Source organism: Acinonyx jubatus, chromosome C1, assembly GCF_027475565.1.
Source record: "Acinonyx jubatus isolate Ajub_Pintada_27869175 chromosome C1, VMU_Ajub_asm_v1.0, whole genome shotgun sequence".
NCBI classification, from domain to species: domain Eukaryota; kingdom Metazoa; phylum Chordata; class Mammalia; order Carnivora; family Felidae; genus Acinonyx; species Acinonyx jubatus.
In genome coordinates, this window is record NC_069381.1 from 163,419,373 (window position 1) to 163,436,103 (window position 16,731).

Genomic DNA, 16,731 nt, shown 5'->3' on the forward strand with positions numbered 1-16,731 from the left:
GATAAAGAAATGTTGCTTTCTTAGCATTTCCCAATATTTCTGTTCCTGGTTTTGTTTTATGCAATCTTTTATCTCTTCTTTAAGAAAAAAATGAACTACTCTAATTATCAGCTTCAAATTTTCAGGATATCAATCAGTAATTTGTATTACAAATTACTCTGTTATTTGTATTACAAAGAGTAAAAATTGCCCAGTCAATGCAGTTCAAAAAAATTATACATTTTCCACTAGATGGCACTGGTGTGCAAATAGCGTTGCTAGAATCTGCAGATTCATCTATTATTAACATTACTACATTGTTTTCATTCACTTTGATTGGTCTGGGTAAGATAAAGAGACGTGGAAAGTTAAAACAAGAGACTTCCTTTGCTTACTAAGCTCCTGGGTAAACAAAGTCCCCATTTTAAAGATACAAGATGTAACACAAGGAGAAATTGTCATAATCTTGTGCTAAAGCTAGAGTAAGAACCCACAATCCCTGACTCTTAATTGCTATCATACAAGTATACAATATCAAGAGTGGGGAAGTGGAAACGCTAGTCAAAAGGAACAAAAAACTTTATTATCTCATTTTATCCCTAACTATAAAATCCTAACTATACAAGACCAATCTGTAAACTTCATAAAGGAAGAAGAGTGATCATTTTGTTTAATATTATATCACTTGAGTATAGCACAGTGCCCAACACATAGTAGACAGTCAAAAAACATTCGGTGTTTAAATAAATGGATAAATTAATTAAGGTTAACAACAACCCCATGTAGTAGGTAATATTATTTCTACTTGCAATTGAGGAACTGAAGTTGGAAATATGAAGTAACTCATATTCACAATTCAGTGGCAAAAGCATTTTGCATTCTTGAACATTCAAAGAGGTCTGCTCCTGGACCACCTCTGGTTCATTCTTTTTACTTCATTCCAACTCCACTACGAAATCCTGATCTTGTTTCCGAATTTCTTCTAGCTTTCCGATGACCTCTTGTCAAGTCCCTTCAACAAGAAGTCTTAGAAGTCAGTATGCATTCCCACTTTGTTTGCCATTAAGACTTTTCCTAGTGCTACAGTTGAACAGTCCACCTTTTCAGCCCTCAAATCCCCAAGGTTTGTGGGAGTCGAGCAGATCAGCAGATAGATTCTGGTTTGGGCTCTGTTATTTGTATCTCTATATAGTCTCTGGCATTCCAAGGGCCTCAATTTCCTCATCTCAATTTTCTCAACAAATGAGGCTGGAATTGGATGATCTCAAAGGTTCTTTTTAGCTCTGAGACTATATGGTTTTTAACTTTATCCTAGAGTGGTCCTCTATTGAGTTTATGACCAAGATGGCAAGTTTTAGAGGAAGAATGCTTGGGCTCTAGGGTTGGGAAGGCTGTGCGCCAGACGGGCCTGTTCTGGCCACAGAGAATGAGGATTGCACACCCGGCGTTTGTTTCAGCGGACTGCTAGACTGACTGGGTCGGCCTACCCCACCCCGAGCCGCTAGGGGGCGCTGGAGGCCGTTCCCCGGAAGCTGGCACTCTGCGCGGCCGCACAGCGCCCGGCGCGAGACCCTTGCGTCTTCCGGAAGCGGAGCCCTGGACGCGCAACGGCTGGGTGTGCGACCACGGTGGTGGCTGGCGCGCCTGAGAAGACAAGAACTGAAGGGGACCCGGGCCTGCCTCCCGCGCCGGGCTGGAACACCATGGACGAAGCAGGCAGCTGTGCGAGCGGCGGAGGGTTCCGCCCGGGCGTGGATAGCCTGGACGAGCCCCCCAACAGCCGCATCTTCCTGGTGATCAGCAAGTACACGCCCGAGTCGGTGCTGAGGGAGCGCTTCTCGCCCTTCGGCGAGATCCAGGACATCTGGGTGGTGCGGGACAAGCACACCAAGGAGTCCAAGGGCATCGCCTTCGTCAAGTTTGCCCGTAGCTCGCAGGCCTGCAGGGCCATGGAGGAGATGCACGGCCAGTGCCTCAGCCCCAACGACACCAAGCCCATCAAGGTGCAGGTGCCCGGGTTGGGATGCCCGCGGGAGCGGGAGGGGATGGGCCTTCCTGCACCCGAAGCTGTGTCAGGTGGGGTCGAGGTAGTACATCCGCTCCCTGGAGCGGAGTGGGCGGCGCCTGGCATTCCGGGGGCGGGAGGAGGGGCGGGAGGAGGGGCGGATGGTGTTCCGCACAGGGTTTCTCGGGCCGCCCGGCCCGCGAGGCAGCCCCGAGGTGCGGCAAGAATATCGGCCCCGACTTGGGCCGCGGAGCTATAGTGACTGAGCCTCTCCCCTACTCCCGCCATTTCTAGTCCAGAGCTCTGGCTTCCACGACCCACCTCTGGCCCTCCTCTCTCATAACCCCGTTTACCATGTATGAAAATAGAGTAGTTTGCTTTTCCTCAGGGTGGTACGGAGCTTAGCAACTTGATAAACATACGTTAAGTGTGGCCTCTCTGGTGTTGGGCGCTTTCCCAGTGCCACACGAAAGTATGCATGTATATAATATTTGAGTGGAGGTGACTCAGACTGCTGCTGTTGTAGATTTGTCACACCGTTGTGATTTTTAAAATCATTTTAATTAAGCCCTCTTTGCGAAACTATAATTGGCAAACGTTTTGTTACTGCCACTTTTCTTTGAAAGCAACCCAAAATAAACTGCCTTAAGAAGAGCCAAATCATTGTGATGGTAGTGTAGTTGTGCTATTATTGTTTCTTTGCGTACTCATAGTTCACCCTGGAGGTCTTTATATTGAGTTTCCAGACTTGTGTAAAAGTAACAAAACTGACACGTGGCAGGAAGGGTGATTTTGACGGTTATTCGTTTTAACCTATGCTTTTAGCACAGTGCTCGTCACATGGTAGACCCCGCGCATAGATCTTGGTGGTCATTTGTAGCCAAAATGTCCTTCCTTACTGGCTGTGGACTGTGTTCAGGACCCAGTCCTGAGGACCTGACAGTTGCTTAAACTGTACCCCCGCCCGTCGTGTAGAAATAGTTGCAGTATATGTAACTCAGTTGGAGCCTTCCACAAAATTCTTTTCCCTCAACTTTTTCCTTCTTGTTTTTTCCACTTACAACAGAGAACTGATAAGAATACTACTAATACTGACTTTTATAAATGAAAGACGGAGAGAGAGTTCAGTCTCTGGAGGTCTTCCCTATGCCTCCATCCACAAAAGAGAAGGAACATAGGAATATACCAACAACACAGTAGACCATAGACATGCCCTTTACTTCCATCCCCAACCTTCTGAAATGGAGCAGAACAGATCATCAATAAGATAAATTGTAAGGCCACGGCATATACTACATCAATGGCTGACAAACTTTTTCTGTAAAAGGACAAATAGTAAATATTTTAGGCTTTGTGAACCACATACCGTCTCTGTCACATATTTTCTTTCTTTTTAACAGCCCTTTAAAAATGTAAAAACAATTCCTAGATCATGGGCTATTGAAAAAGAGTAAGCTGTGGTTTGTTGATTCCCTAGATTGATTTAATTTTTATCTCCTTCCAATTAAATTAACAGAGAAGGTTTTTATACTTTCTGAATATAACCACAGAGATCTGTTGGTAACCCAAAAAAATGCTCCAGATCTGAAACCTATAGAATCCCCTTTCCTTGATTAAATTCCTACAAGAGAAGTAAAAGCCCCAATACTGGGACCCTCCTTTTTAATCACAGAAAAGTTATTCCCCAAAATAAAGTTGAAGTTCTGTTTTTCACATTTTGGTCCACTCAGTTTCAGACAGAGGATTGTTAGACTACAGGGCCTAGCTAGACCAAGTTCATTCTTCAGCAGGTTCAGCTCTGTCTGTCTTCCACTAGAATGTAGTTTTTTGTTTGTTTGTTGTTACTGTGGTTATTGTTTTTAGTATTTCCAGTTAAATTAACACAGCTTCAACTTTTCTCATGTAGTTTGCTTTCGCAAAGTTCCGTAGTATCTATGAGACAAATAAGAAAATTATAGGCCTAGAGCCAGAAAAGATTGACTAGGTAAGAATTATTTTGTGACCAGCTACATTACCTGGAGGAAAGGGGTAAACCTAAAATGTAGAAAAGTCTTGTTTTCTAGCTTTTCAAGAATGCCTCTTTAGAGCCTGTAGTCTGAACATAAATCTCAGGAGAAATCATCCATTAGGTGGCTAATTATTATACATGTGTTCTGCTCAGACACTGCTTGCCTTATTGGAAATTTAAAACACTCCGGTCTTCTAAAATTTAGAAATTTGTGATTTGATGACACCTACAACCTCAAATCTTACTTGAGATTCTTTTTGCCCCCCAGTGTCTTCCCATATTCTTAAATGTTTCGTATTTTATTTTTCTATTGATCATCCATTACCGATACATAGACTTTCTAGTGGGTCATTTCTGTATTACTCAATATTCTATTACTAATACCTCATACACTGTTTGGCAGGTAGTGTAAGTTTATTGAAGGAGTAACAGTGGACTCTGTAAGGAGACATAGGAATATGTCTCCAGCTATATCTTGTAAACAAGGCCCTACACCTCTATGACAGCCGTTTTCCAAGCGAACATAATGACTTTATGTTTTAGTACTTCTAAAATCCCCTGGCTTTATAGGTTTTCTATCCTTTTGGTTGCTGCCTCCTACTCTAGAAATCCATAAGTTCAGGTTTTCTCATACTCAAATGATATACAGCTCCCCCTTTAAAGTAGAAGAAAAAAGAAGCCTTAAGGGCTTGTGGTGATTTATATTAATTTTATTACATGTCTTCAAATTATAAAAAACAAACCTAGCCATTAAAGTTCTTATCCTTATGGCTCTATAAAAAAATCCACAATCCTAGTTAGAGATTTTAAGATTCCTCTAGAACAATATAAAACCAAAACAATTTATATTATAAAGTAATAATCTAATGTCATAATCCAAGTAATGATAATCTAAGTAGTCCAATGTCACAGATGATGTTTTCAGTAAAACTAAATAGTAGAAAATGCTAACAGTAGAAAATGGAGCCTCAGGTAGTGCTATGCATTTTCTTACTTACATAAATCATTTGGGTGGTCACTGAGACAATCCAGTAATTATGGTTGTGTTACCTTTTCTTAAAGGTACATATTAGAAAGAAAACAATTAAAAATATGACATCCTAGACTTAAACCCAACTGTGTCAATATTACATTAAATATTAGTAGACTAGACATGCCAATTAAAAGGCAGAGATTATCGGGATTTGTAAAAAAAAAAAAAAAAGCTAAATACTATGTACAAGGGATACAAAGCAGTTGAAAGTAAAAGGATAAGAAAAGCTGGTGTGATGTTGTACAAAATGGTCATCAACACAAGGAGTATTAACAGATAGGGTAATTTCATAGGAATAAAAATATCAATCAAAAAGTACATAACAATCCCAAATGTTTATGCAGCCAATAATACAGCTTCAAAATACGTGAAGCATGATTGGTAGAACCTGAAGGAGAAAGATAAATTCACAATCAGGTATTTAAACTCCTTTCTTAGTATCTGATAGAACAACTAGACAAAATTTGCAAAGATAAGGAATATTTTAATAACACCGTTAATCAGCCATGAAACTGACATCTATTGAACGCTGTACCCAGCAGCTGCAGAGTACTTATTCTTTTTCAGTGCACTGGCTTGCCCTTGGTAAACAAAAATGCAAAAGTAAAAATGTATTTGGGGGGGCGCCTGGGTGGCCCAGTTGGTTAAGCGTCCGACTTCGGCTCAGGTCATGATCTCGCGGTTTGTGGGTTCAAGCCCTGCATCAGGCTCTGTGCTGACAGCTCAGAGCCTGGAGCCTGCTTTGGATTCTGTGTCTCCCTCTCTCTCTGCCCCTCCCCTGCTCACACTCTGTCTCTGTCTCTCTCAAAAATAAACATTAAAAAAAAATCTATATACCTATATAGATATAGATATAGATTTGGAAAAACAGTGCAGAGATTGTTATTATCTCATATAAAAAGTCATTGTAGTAAAAATTGCTTTAAAAAAACTTTTTGATAAGACCCTATTACATTGTGTTTAACCTAACATGCATCTCATACTAATAATGAAGTAAATGTACTTAAGGAATAGGAAAACAGTTAACTGATTTTTCACATTATTTTTGGATTATGTTTGTTGCTTAGGTTTTCATTGCTCAGTCCAGATCATCTGGAAGTCACCGAGATGTTGAAGATGAAGAACTTACAAGAATATTTGTCATGATACCAAAGTCCTACACAGAAGAAGATTTGCGGGAAAAATTTAAGGTACTTATGTTTTTTAATCAGCTAGCATCTATGATAATTTACAATCCTAAATTGGTTGTATGGTTACTAAATCTTAAGTGTTGTTCGAGTTAGATCATTAGGTTGGTGGTGGTGGTGAATTAAATAATTGTTTCTAAGTCATCTATTTCAATCTAGTTTTAAAATAGTAAACCTAGAATAAACTAACTTTTTAAAAAACATGAAAATGATGAAAAACATATTAATGATGATGTTTTCTGCCATATAAGAAACATAATGATGATATTTTCTGCCAGATTCAGGAAAATGAAGTCTAAAGCCCAGAATTTTTAAATTAGGCCACATACATAGTAGGTGGTGGACCAAGATTTAAACCCAGGCTGTCTGAATCCAGAACCTGCTCCTGGTCTTTACAATTTCAAAGCACCCTCTCACCACTCTGTTGCTTTCATGTAGAGGTAAATGAAGCAAGCCTAAGTGTGTGAACTATATTATCTATTTATATACAAAGCCTATGGCATGTTGATCTTGTACTTATTCACAGAAAGGCTCATCCTTTACAGAATTTTTGTTCTAAAGTTAAGGACTTATATTTAAAGAAAAAATCTACAGCTCTGAACTATATATATAGCGAGAGCTATGGTAATGACTGATAGTGAAATTTGAAGATCATTTTAAATCTCTTTATAGCCAATGACTTTTATATGCAATGATATACTTTCACTAAAAATTACTAAAAAGCAATTCTCAAATTGTTATGAGTTGTAACTTTTTATCCATTATCTACTAATTTTCCCAATACTATGAATTAGGTGGGCAACAAATAAGAAAGAAAATAGTCAAAAGTAATTTTCAGGCTTTCTCTCTCTGAAAATTCAACTGAGAGTTGAATAAAATACCTCAAAAATAACAAATACCAAAAATACATAGTCCATACTTCCTCCAAAAGTAAGAAAAAAGTTGTTACCTTATATATTTATAAATTCTTATCTTTTTCTGAGCAAACAAATATGACATTTTTATCCAAATGTACAATAATTAAGTTGCTAATTGGGTGCATGAGAATTTTATGAAATAAATAATAAACACTAACGGGGCACCTGAGTGGCTCAGTTGCTTAAGCATCCTGCTCTTGATTTAGCCTCAGGTCATGATCTCATGGTTGGTGGTATTCAAACCCTGCCTGGGGCTCTCTGCTGACAGTGCAGAGCCTGTTTAGGATTGAAATTGTCTCTGCCCCTCCCCTGCTCATGTACTTTCTCTCTCTCTCAATAACTATTAAAACAAAATAAGCCCTAAGAATTTATATCCCATATTTCTCCCAACATTAAAAATAAACTTTTACCCATATTTTTCATGTGGAGAATTGACTGAGTAAACCTGTGTGTTTTAGTTATATATTTTGTGAGGCTTCTCTTCAAAAGAATACACAGTTATGTTCTGTTAGAAGGCAGACGACTATAACTATAACTAATGTTTAGTGTGTCCCAAACTCTATATAAGCACTTTAGGTGTATTAGTTCATTTAACTCTTAAAATAACCCTATGAAGTAGGTATAGCTATTAGCCCCATTTAACAGATAAGGAGACAGGCTCAGAGAGGATAAATAAACTGCCCAGTTAATAAGGGACTGAGCCAGGTTCGAATATGGAAGGTTCGATTCCAGCTTGTAATCACCACTAAGACTTTGGAGCTTTCCAAACCATGTACACATTCTTACTCTCCCTCCATGACTTAGACAAGTTATTTGATTTCCTCTCTAAGACCCAGTTTCCTTGTCTGTGAAATAACTCATATATTATACACACACACACACACACACACACACACACACACACACACCTTGAAGGATTGGTTTAACAGTAAGGAAATATATGTAAAGCAAATGCTCAGAAAATGAAAATCATCATGATTTTGATTATGTTATTTGCTTATATCATTATTATGGTTTTTTTCTAGTGCCTCATTAGTTTGTGACCTTTTGATTCGATTATTAAAAATGGCTATATATTCTAATTCTTATTTCTAGTTTTGCAAATAAAGGGTGCAAATAAACAAATTTTAAGTTGTGAAATAATCTGTTCACAGTTACTGATTTTGACTCCTCTAAGATCGTTTCTTTTAACTCTCATAGGTGTATGGAGATATTGAATACTGCAGCATTATTAAGAATAAAGTAACTGGAGAAAGTAAAGGTTTGGGCTATGTTCGATACTTAAAACCATCACAAGCTGCCCAAGCAATAGAAAACTGTGATCGAAGTAAGGATGTGTTCGTTTAACATGTTGAAGACTTTCTTAAAACTTTTAATTATTCTAAATAATGGAATCTAATACTGGTTTTTGCTAATAACCATACCTGCTAATTTAATCTTAGCAATGGGAGTTTAAATATATATATACCTGGGATGAAAAGTATTTGAGGGCTGTGATTAAGCTTTTGTTGAGGCGCCATCTTGAAGAAAAATATGGGCAACTGCATTAACTTAATAAGTGAAAATACTGTTACCATATTTTGGTTATTACTTCTAAGGTTTGGGGGTTTATTTTAATATTTAAAATTTTTAAGTATTAAATTGACTTACCCTTTCAGGCTCAAAAAAATTTTTTTTCTTTATATTGAAAAAACTCAAGTTTTCTGTAAAATTTGTTCATATTTAACCTAAACCCTAAATAGAATTAAATTTACCAATAAACATATAGGTTAAGGATGGGGTTTAGTGTTATATATGCTCATATAGGTAAATAAATATACATTAGGTTAATTTCAAGCTAGAGTGACATTAATTGGATCTTTTGCTGTTGGTGTACATAATGAAGAATAAGAATTTTAAAGAAGCCAAGGAAGATATTCTTTGTTGTCATACTTCTAGTTATATTGACCTTTAGAAATGATGAATACTCTAGGTTTTAGGATATTATGAAGATCTATATGTACTGAAGAATTATTGCTAATCACTAGAATTCTTAGGTAAGCCTAAGATATATACCAAAATTTTCTCTCAGATCCTTCTAAATTTCTCAATCAGCCAGCACTAATTGAGTACCTATGGTATACTTGGCAATATGTTAAGTAAAGAGGTACAGAGGGAATATATAGCTTTTAAGGAGTTTAACTATATTGGGTAGCCAAGATCTACTAGTAAAAAATTGTTAAAGAATATTAGGAGAATTTTTTAAAAGGCTCTTTGAAAGTAGGGAGTATGTTTTATGTTTCTGTCTCTGTTACTCCTTCTACCTAGTACAGTTATAGGCCCTCAGTAAAGATTTATTGAGATTTCTATCAAAGATACTGCTATTTATAATAGACTCAGTAAAATGTTGATGAGGAAATGTTCAAAAATGTGTGCTATGGTCCATCAGTGGTGAAAAACAAGTGCACTGAGAGCACAAGAACACATCTAGAGGTGAGATTTACATTTGGTATAAATTAGGACAGAAGGTGAGATCAGTGTTTGCAGAGGCCCAGAGATAGAAATAAACATGTCTTTGCTTAATGCTGTGAAGGCAGCAATCTGAATAAAACATAATATTGTTGAGAAATTAGGAGACAACGTTAAGTACATTGGCACCATACATGGGAGATCACGAAGAGTTCAAGCTTAGTCCATGTTAGGATTCCGTTGTAGATTGTTTTAAAAGGAGAAAAATAACTGTTTCTGGACAGTTGATCTAAGTACAGTATCAAGGATGGATTTCCAGAGAAAGAATTCAAAGTGGCTGGTTTTATCCTTTTTAGAGCCACTGAATAATATGGTTGAAGCTACAAACCTTCTCCTTTGAAATATGCCCATGTGCACATATATAAGCATTTTGTTTAAAGTTTCAGAGGGCTCATGGAACCTTCCCACCTTTTGAAGCTCATCCTTGAACCCATACTTAAAACCTTTGCTCCATAGGCAGACCAGTTAAAGAGTTGTTGTAATTAATTGAAGGGAATCTAACTTAGAAACAAAGTCAGGGAAATTAGAATAAAAGATAACATTTCCTAAATACATTTTAAAGGAAGAATCTTGCTGACATGTTGAATGTGAAAAGCCCTCTAGGATTTTAATGTTGACCCAGGGAGAATGAATGATGATTTTACTTGGTAGTAGGGGGAGATTGGAAAGGATGAAAAAGAATTGCTGATTTTGCATGTCTACATTGACCCATAATTTGGGGTTCTCGCTCTATTTATTTTTTGCCATCTTCCAAAAAGCAAAGAAGTAGGTCTGGTGCAGGTGGCCTTTGTATAGATTTTGTTTTATGAAATTATAGTTATAAAGCTAAGTCAAGCACTGGCAATAATGTATCTTTGCAGGTATGTTAAATTTGCTATGAAGTTTGAAAATCATAGATTCTTTTTTCAGGTTTTAGGGCAATCTTGGCTGAACCTAAAAATAAAGCATCTGAATCCTCAGAACAAGACTATTATAATAACATGAGGCAGGAGACATTGGGACATGAACCTAGAGTAAATATGTTTCCATTCGGTGAGTAAGCTCTTCTTTATTTTAATAGTATAAGCAGTATATGCAATCTGATTTGGATTTTATAAAATATTCTTTTATCACTAGTTTGTAAATCTGATTTAGTGAATAAAAATTAATGTAGTAGGGTTTTTTTGAGAAGTTTGTCATGACTTCTCATGTCCTTAATATGTAACACTCATTTAACATATTTCCAATTGTAGTTTTCTGTGGTTAGTTATGTATCTAGATATTAAACTATGTCACGCCACTTTTTTGAGTGAGCTTCTGCCTCTGTGTAGCCAACCAGAAAGTATAAAAGACATCTACTTCTGTCCCCTCAGTATGAGTCCTAAGATTTTTATCCCTAAGATACTGCTGCTTTCAAACTAGGGCTAGAGAAAGGAGAGGAATGACAAAAGTAGAAGCCAGATGAAGGGGGAAATAATTGATGAAAGTAAGACCTGTAAATGTTATTTGGCATAACTTTCTTTTAGATGAAACACTTGCCATATTTTGTAGTTTTGCATACTAAACCTATTCCTGTGAAGTTAGACTACACATTTCTACTTAACTTTCTGTGTTGAAGGCAGGGGAGTGGGAAGAATTCTCTGTTTCCTCACCATTGGTCCCTTCTGATAGTGCTAATGACCAGGAGCATATGACAAAACACGGTTCCTTGTCCAATGCAATGGACAAGTTCTAATGCAATGACAGTGCATCTTACTTTCTAGTACATAAATGTTAAATGAATTCTCAACTGTATAGAAATTTAAAGATATACTTTTTTTATGTTGTTGGAGAACAACAATCTGAATTTTCAAGTTTTGACAAGAATGACAACAGAGGCCAAGAAGCTATCTCCAAACGCCTGTCAGTTGTATCAAGAGTTCCTTTCACTGAAGAGCAGCTTTTCAGTATTTTTGATATAGTACCAGGATTGGAATACTGTGAAGTTCAACGAGATCCTTATTCTAATTATGGTAAAATAATGACTATTATTTTTAAATATACTGTGTTTTGATAAAATGTCTTTTCTCCAGTGGCACTTTTGATGTCAGTTACTCTGTGTGTGACAATTTTGTTTTCTTTTTTCCACTTTAAATTTTCAAATACAGCGATACCTTAATAAATAACCCCCTGGGATTATAGCTCCTTTAAACAAAGTCATTTATTTTTTAAAAATATTTTAGGGGCGCCTGGGTGGCTCAGTTGGTTAAGCGGCCGACTTCGGCTCAGGTCATGATCTTGCGGTCCGTGAGTTTGAACCCCACGTCGGGCCCTGTGCTGACAGCTCAGAGCCTGGAGCCTGTTTCAGATTCTGTGTCTCCCTCTCTCTGATCCTCCCCTGTTCATGCTCTGTCTCTCTCTGTCTCAAAAATAAATAAACATTAAAAAAATAAAAAAATATATATATTTTAACGCTCATAAAATAGAGCATTCTCTGTTTCCATGTGTGCAGCCAAAATGGAGTCTCTGTACTGCTGATTAATGCTAGACAAAGTTATAAAACCCTTAAAGTTTCCCTCTCATCCCTAAATCTTTTTCTTAAGCTTATACCTCAAAAAAACTCCTTCCCTTCATTTCAAGTATCTAATTGCTCTCTTTCTCTCTCTACATCTTCCCAGTCTTAATTGAAGCAAGGCTCTACTATCAGGCATTTGAACTTGTTACTTAATCAGTTAAACCTAATATCTCATGTTAACCATCTTTGTAATTTTTTAAGTTTTTTTTGTTTTGTTTTGTTTTGTTTTTGTTTTTTAAGGCTTTTAAGAAATGGAGTCATTGTGGTACAATGGAAAATGGTTGGCATTCCATTTCGCATCTGACTCAGGTGCAAATGAAATCCCAGTGCTGGCACGTAGCTCTGAGACCTTGGCAAATTGCTTATCCTGTCTGGGCCTTTCTTTATATGTAAAAGGGGATTATTAATACTATCAGTACCAGGGTTAGATCAGAATTAGAAATACTATATGTAAAATACCTAATGCAAGTCCTGGCACATAATAGGCACTCAGTAAGTCTAAGGGGCTTGTCAGTTTCTTTTAAAGAATTTGAGGTAAGGGGAGTATAGAGAAGTCATACTTGGCATCTGTTCCTGGCGTATGGATACACTTGATGTAGTGCTTTTAGGGTGCCATGGGTGTGAGCATAAGTGGGAAGGTGTTAGGTCATATAGGCTAACGGGCCTGGAGCAGAGTAGTGCCACTCTTCACACATCCTCACTATTACTCTTCCCAGCCCTGGTCTGTTAGCAGGACTGCATCTGAACCTACTTCGGACCATCTTCAACCTCTTCTTTATTCTATTTTGTGTGCACACATTTTGTGTTTTCTGGCACATTTGTTGTTATATGAATTTTATTTGTTCTGTATTTCTTTCCCTTTTATCTGTTATGTTGAAATGTATTTGTTCCTTCACCTTCTATATTGTTTCTCTGGTTGAATGTGTCTGGTAAATAAATACATGTGTCAGTGGAACACTTTTTTATTGATAGAGGAATCATCATATAAAGTTCTATCTGAATTGGTTTTATATATTCATTTGCTTTCTGAGTTTTAATTTCATTAAAATGTTGGGATGCTTGGGTTTAGACAGGACCCTTAAATTATAGCAGTGTTTCCCCCTAAGTGGGTTGTATTGTAAATATATTATGGAAACTTTTTTGGTTGTGTTATAAGCTCCTGGGCTCTCCATGTAAGGACTCCAGTATAAAATTATCCACCCCCACCCCCACCTTCAGCATCATCTTCCTGAATTAAAATCTGTTTCCATAGCTGAAAGCTCTCAAAAAGAGTGTGTAATCTGTGACTTCTAATCTAAGATCCTCTGTTCCCTACCTTTTGTTTTTCATATATACCACTTTTCCTTTCTCTACCACTGTAGCTAGCCAGATGACTGTATGTTCTTATCAGATTATATATTCCCCTCCTTTCATTTCCTGCTCAGTATGATAGGGAAAATTTTAGAATTTCAAAGTATATTTCAAAGAATAAATAAGTATGGTAGGGAAAATTTTAGAATTTCAAAGTATATTTCAAAGAATAAATATTTAAGAAAAACTGCTTGGTTTTAGGTGTATCTGTCATATAAGAAGCATCAATATTCTAAAATTCGTTGGAAAAAACTTACACTAGTAATTTCATTTTCCTTAAAATATCATGTTTATATTGTTAACAAAATCTGGTTTAGACTTTGTAGGAACACAGCTGTTGCATATATGTATGTGTGTGTGTGTGTGTGTGTGTGTGTATATATAAGAACGTTGTTTTCTGACCCATTTGATTCTGTATTCACTGGTTGTGTGATACTAGGGTATTTCTATATTGTTTCATTTTTATGGCAACACAGGCTTTAGGTATTCTCTTTGTTTTTTGTTTTTAATTCCTGATTGTCTACTTTGTTTTAGGTCATGGAGTGGTTCAGTATTTTAATGTAGCATCAGCTATTTATGCAAAATACAAGTTACATGGATTTCAGTACCCTCCTGGGAACCGGATAGGTGTTTCCTTCATTGATGATGGGAGTAATGCAACAGAGTAAGTACCATCTCAGGAGAGTCTAAAGCAGGGCGTACATAATCTGACTTGAAGAATAAAAATAGAAAGCAGTTGACCTCTTGGGTGAGGAAGTCACACAAAACAAGTTACGGGTAAGAGACTAAATATCTCTAGTTTTCTGTAAATTATCAGTTCTTATCTTTAGTCTCCTTAGAAAAATGGCAACGCAGATGGTAGCAGCACAGCTTGCATCAATGGTGTGGAATAACCCAAATCAGCAGCAATTTCTGGTAAGTAGGTAAAAATTTAACCTCTGTAGTACATCAATAGGGTATGTAATAAATGTGGCCTCTGTTTGTTACCTGGGAAAGAAAATTTTCAGAGCTGTAGTAAAAGATCACATAGGAGCCGTGATATATATATATCTTTTTAGCTCTTGGCTTTAAAATCCTTAAAGTGCAGTTTTTCTTTTTTCTTGTTTTTGTACCTAACTCTTCAACAGCAATTTGGAGGAAATTCTGGATCACAGTTGCCTCAAATCCAGACAGATGTTGTACTTCCATCATGCAAAAAAAAAGCCCCTCCTGAAACTCCTGTGAAAGAAAGACTTTTTATCGTGTTTAATCCTCATCCTTTACCTTTAGATGTATTAGAGGATATTTTCTGGTAAGATTTCAATTCCACAAAGTTACGTTTTATAATATAATTTATTTAAACTAGTAATTTAAGTCCTCTCACAATCTTGAAACTTCTATATCCAATACTTAATCAGGTAGAAATGATTTGTTTTGCAGTTTAGAAAAATTCCTTATTTATATGACCTTTTAAAATATATGATGATTTCCTTCTCTACTACTTACATATCCTAAGTCTCCACACAGAATTTCCGATTTTCTTTTAAAGACATAAAACATACAGTATTGTTTTGAAAAGTTTCACGCATAAAATGGACAAATCATTTGTTTCTTGGTAAAAAATAGACCTGTCCTCTAAAATTCTTGTTACATATCTTTCCCTTTGTAGTAGTATTTCACCTGAACAGTTTACTAAGCATCTTCTATTTTGTCCACACTCTCTTGGAACCTTAAGAATTATATTGAGTAAACAATTACCTGATTGTAAGGAAGAGTATATAATAAATATAGAAAAAGGGAAGGCACTTGTTAATTTTTGTTTTTTTAATAGAACTCCTTGAATCTTAACTTTTTTCTTTTTGGTCTTTTTCCTGTTTGCCTTACAACAGTGTTAGTGAATTAAAAAAAAAACACCAGGAAACTCATTGAACAGCTGCATAAAATATCAGTAGTTCATTTAACTGATTCATGTAGTTTATTTCTTGAGCATCTCCTTTGTGCCAGGTGGTCACCATGCTGTGTGCAAGAGACATTGTGTAAACAAAATGTATTATGTAAGACATTATGGTCCTTGTCCTGTGAGAGCTAATCTCATATAGGACACAGACAAGTAGGTAGGATATTACAGCCTACTGAAGTTGGTATTGTTACAGCCTAGTGAGGTTAGTGTTGTGAAAGGAATGTGCAGGCTATGAAATACATGAGAGGAGCATCTACTTTTAAGACTCTGAGAAGACTTCTTAAAGAAGCAAGGTATAACGGAGACCTGATAGACAATAATAACTTAGCTATAGAAGAAAGGAGGGCGTTCGGATGGTTCTTCCTACAGAGAGAATGTGAAAGGAGATCATTAGAATATGGAATTTGAGAGACTGTGTGGGAGGGTGAAGCAGGAGAAAACAAGGCCCATGTCAAGAAAGGCCCACAAGCCACATTAGGGAGTTTGTCCTTACCCTGGAAGGGAATTTTGGGGAGGAAATGATTGTATCTGTATTTTAGAGAGATCACTGGGAAGACAGGGTAGAGAATAGATTGAAGAGGGACAAGCCCAGGGTGCAGGGAAACAAGGGAGGAACGTGTTTGAGTATTCCAAGGAAAAGATCATGACTGGCTGAATGAGGATGGGGAACTGAGTGAGAATGAAGAGAACTTGACTAATAGAGGACGTGCTTGAGAAGGAGGATTGGCTTGCAGATTGGGTGTGGGGAGAGGAATGGAAAAGGAGTCCAGAATGGACCCCAATTTTGGGACCTACGCAGTTGTATTTTTACCAATTTCAGTTGATTTTTTTACTTTGTTTCAGTCGTTTTGGTAACCTGATCGAAGTTTACCTTGTGTCAGGAAAAAACGTGGGGTATGCCAAGTATGCAGATAGAATAAGCGCCAATGATGCCATTACTACTTTACATGGAAAGATCCTTAATGGAGTCAGACTTAAAGTTATGTTGGCAGATTCCCCAAGGGAAGAATCTAACAAACGACAGAGAACTTACTGATTCTTGAGGTAAGCTCTTTTTACTCTGAATTTTAAAAACATACCGGCTAAATATTATAGCCAGAGGAATACGTATAGAGTTTTCTTTTTAAGGATTTGGAAGCTATCAGTTAAAAGCCTTGTGACTTAAAAAAGCTTGGCTGATAAAACCACAGCACAGGTTAATTTCACAATATATTTTTTAAGCCTGAATTTTGTAAACTTAAAACAAATGTTTTTGATGTTTACTGGGAGAAT

At 36.9% G+C, this 16,731-nt stretch overlaps 1 protein-coding gene across 2 annotated transcripts; it reads left to right on the forward strand.

Moving 5' to 3' along the window:
* Nucleotides 1-1,536: 1,536 nt before the first annotated feature.
* Nucleotides 1,537-16,503, forward strand: RBM45 (RNA binding motif protein 45). 2 transcript variants are annotated; one of them, XM_027055424.2, is made up of 9 exons: nucleotides 1,537-1,988; nucleotides 6,093-6,215; nucleotides 8,330-8,456; nucleotides 10,547-10,669; nucleotides 11,449-11,628; nucleotides 14,055-14,184; nucleotides 14,351-14,435; nucleotides 14,648-14,811; nucleotides 16,303-16,503. In XM_027055424.2, the coding sequence occupies exons 1-9, from the start codon at nucleotides 1,683-1,685 to the stop codon at nucleotides 16,493-16,495; spliced, it is 1,431 nt and encodes a 476-aa protein (XP_026911225.1). In that variant the 5' UTR covers nucleotides 1,537-1,682; the 3' UTR covers nucleotides 16,496-16,503. The 2 variants fall into 2 exon arrangements, with proteins under 2 accessions (XP_026911225.1, XP_014942128.1); XM_015086642.3 differs by having other exon boundaries at nucleotides 1,539-1,982.
* Nucleotides 16,504-16,731: the final 228 nt, after the last annotated feature.